Source organism: Dendroctonus ponderosae, unplaced genomic scaffold (assembly GCF_020466585.1).
Source record: "Dendroctonus ponderosae isolate FM_Combo_2020 unplaced genomic scaffold, Dpon_F_20191213v2 Dpon_F_20191213_12, whole genome shotgun sequence".
Lineage (NCBI taxonomy): Eukaryota > Metazoa > Arthropoda > Insecta > Coleoptera > Curculionidae > Dendroctonus > Dendroctonus ponderosae.
In genome coordinates, this window is record NW_026017316.1 from 2741462 (window position 1) to 2744243 (window position 2782).

The following is a 2782-nucleotide window of genomic DNA, read 5'->3' on the forward strand; positions in this document are numbered from 1 at the left end:
CCTGCCACCACGAAGGGCCCATTCTCGCTGAACAGCCCGTAGAGGCTGGAAGCTCCCGGTCCGCCTGCAGCAGCAGAATTGAACAGAATTGGTTAGGCGTTGGCGGGTATGGCGCCACCTACCTTGCAGCCACAGCACCACAGGATCGCTCAGATAGTCGCCCTGCGACGGGATGAACCAGAAGAAGAGGTTGGAGTCGAAAAGGGCGTCCACGGTGAAGAAGCCCGAGTAGCTGGGCACGCTTGCGAAGGCCTCGATGGTGACCTGAGCGGCCGCCCGTGCTTCCTCAAGCCGCCCTTCGGCCAGGTAGGGCGTCAGCAGCAGCGGCTCCCCCACATCCTCCAGCAGTGGGGCCGCCTGCGCGATCGGGCGGTAGGGGTTGGGGAAGGCGCCCAGAGCGCCCGCCAACTGGGACAAAACGAGCACGACACCCACCGGATTCATGGCCGGATGCACTCAAACTGGGCCAAAGCCTTGGAAAGTGTTGAGTACCGATGTGACGCTGCATGGGTTAAGAGCCCACTTCAGCCTAATCGCACTTAATAGACTCGACTCAAGTGCTTCTGCAACGGCAGCACTTGAGTAGCGTGATTTAAAAAAAGTTTTGACGTGAAAAACTATGCATTAATGGCTCAGTCCAACCCTGTGCACTTGCAGCTTCACCCCACAGCACGACATACGCGCACCGCCACCACAGTGCGCTAGACAAAGAGGGCACTAGCTGGGCAGGGCCTGGCCGATCAGCTTAGACGTCGCACGACAGGGCCGGCTTCCATTTAAACTCGTCCCTGGCGGGAGTTGTTGAGTGGGGCCATTTGAAAAAGTGCGCAGACAAAAACTTTGAATAGGCATAAATAAGCGAAAAGCGTTCGCGAAAAACACCGCTGGAAAACCGCAGGGCCCCGAAGTAGAAGCAAATGCGGGAAGTTCTCGGCAGTTGGTGATTGGCGCGTTCGCCATGCCGGCCAGAACAGGCGGGTTTATACCAGCAGGGCGCCGGCGCCTGCAGAAGGCGCCGCCAAGCAACGGGGCGCGCTTTGCGGCATTCAGTGCTCCGCGCGCCGCTCGAATTGGCGCAAATGAGAGACGCGCCACGCTCCCCAAGCCCGCGTCCCTTGTGAAAGACGCCCGATCTCGACCGCCCCTTCGGGTAAGATTTGGAATAATTTTTTTAAATTTCTTACCTGCTCTATCGTCGCTCACTCGCTCGCACGGCGTTGGCGCGACGGTCCTTGGCCACGTGTGCGCCTTCGGGCCTGCTCGGCCTTGCTCGTTGACAGCCACAGACGCAATTAAGCCCGCCAACTAAGTAAACAGAGCGTTAATTGGGGGATTTAATGGCTGATTGTGTTTAGGCCTGGCACATTGTTTTGATTGCATCGCATTAATTAGCCAGAAACAATAAACAACTGGCCGCTTTTGGCCTTCGCCGCTGCTGACTGATTCGAGCGCGAAGCAGCGCTCTCAAGACAATTCAACCCGACCTGGCAAATTCAAACGAAAGCCGGCCCTGCTGGCCACGGCCTGAGCCATAAGCGCGCGACCTACGCGATTGTTGCGGTCTTTGTCGGGCGCATTGCCCGCGCCATGACGTTGCACCGTGCCGCGCACCGGCGGCTCGAGGTGTGACGCTCCAAACCCACAGGGCCGGACCGGTTTTCCTTTTGTTATGTTTGCTGGTTGTTGGACAGAAGCCTTTTGCAGTGATGTCTGCGGCATTTAGGGGGTTTCAAACCACATTTTATTGAACACGGTGAAAATAATCGGCCCTTGAACAGAAAGAAGGTTTCACTCACGTTTTCTCAGCCGTAGGACAAGCGCGCCATTGGCCAGTTTAGGTTGACATTGACAGCAAACGGGGATTGGGGCTGCAATGCAACAGCGTACGGCCAGGTGGGTGCAGGCGCGGCATCCTAAAAAAACAAAAGAGCCATTAAAACCCACCTTGGACACGGACAAATCCAATAAAAGCGATCGACTGCCAGCAGTCAACATCAAATAAACATCATCGCAGCGAATGATCGGCCGGACATAAAACGGGGCTTGTTGATTCGGCCCGATTTAACGGGCCAATTAAACGGTTAAATTACACTCTTTAATGGCCCCCATTTCGACATATCCAGTTGGGATGAGCCTGCCGAGGCGGCGGCAACCCTGCGCCGCCACACTAGCTGTCAAACATATAATTGAGCTGTCACTCTCCGGGTGATTAATCCGGTCGCAGCCGACTTTGATGATTATTAGCGGCGTTAATGATAATAAATGAATGTTGTTCGGGGGACTGGCGGGGCGAAAACTCCCCCCGTTAAACGGGGAGCGCGCCAGATGGAAGCCGCCCTTAAAGCGGCACGTCTCATCGCAGTCGGCGGTCGTCTTAAAGGGAAGTTTACCGATAATTGGAGCAAAAAGGCAAATTGTGTTCGCTTTGATAGTTGGGCAACCGGCTGCACAAACGCATCGGGCCGTGAACGAGAAACCCATTAGCGATAAACGTGACAGGCCGTCTGATGGATGGCGCGTGGAAAGCAGTTTGATTGGTTGGATGCTGACGCGGTCACGCCCGTTGTTGCAGTTTAATGGCCGATCACCATGGCGACCAGGATGTGGAGGCCATCACGGCGCAACGGCGGCTCGACTGCTACCAGAACGTCAGCCAGGCGACGCCCCCTTCGGGTAAGTGACGGCCAGGCCACGCCCCCAGGGCTTGATCTGATTGGTTCCAGCGGTTTTCTGTCCCGTTCTGTTCGATGGTTGGTCCTGCTGGCCGGCCACGGAGGCGGGG

General features: G+C 56.4%; 1 protein-coding gene and 1 long non-coding RNA gene across 2 annotated transcripts in view; both read left to right on the top strand.

The window, feature by feature from the left end:
* LOC109533610 (golgin IMH1-like) overlaps positions 1-596 on the top strand; it is a 3031-nt gene extending 2435 nt beyond the window's left edge. Inside the window, exon 7 of the mRNA XM_048663068.1 lies at positions 547-596. Coding sequence (XP_048519025.1) covers positions 547-596 — 50 coding nt within the window. The remainder of the gene's footprint in view (positions 1-546) is intronic.
* Positions 597-620: 24 nt separating this feature from the next.
* On the top strand, positions 621-2782 carry LOC125503101. Its single transcript, XR_007280688.1, has 3 exons — positions 621-1150; positions 2573-2673; positions 2724-2782. It is a non-coding gene; the product is annotated as an uncharacterized LOC125503101 (long non-coding RNA).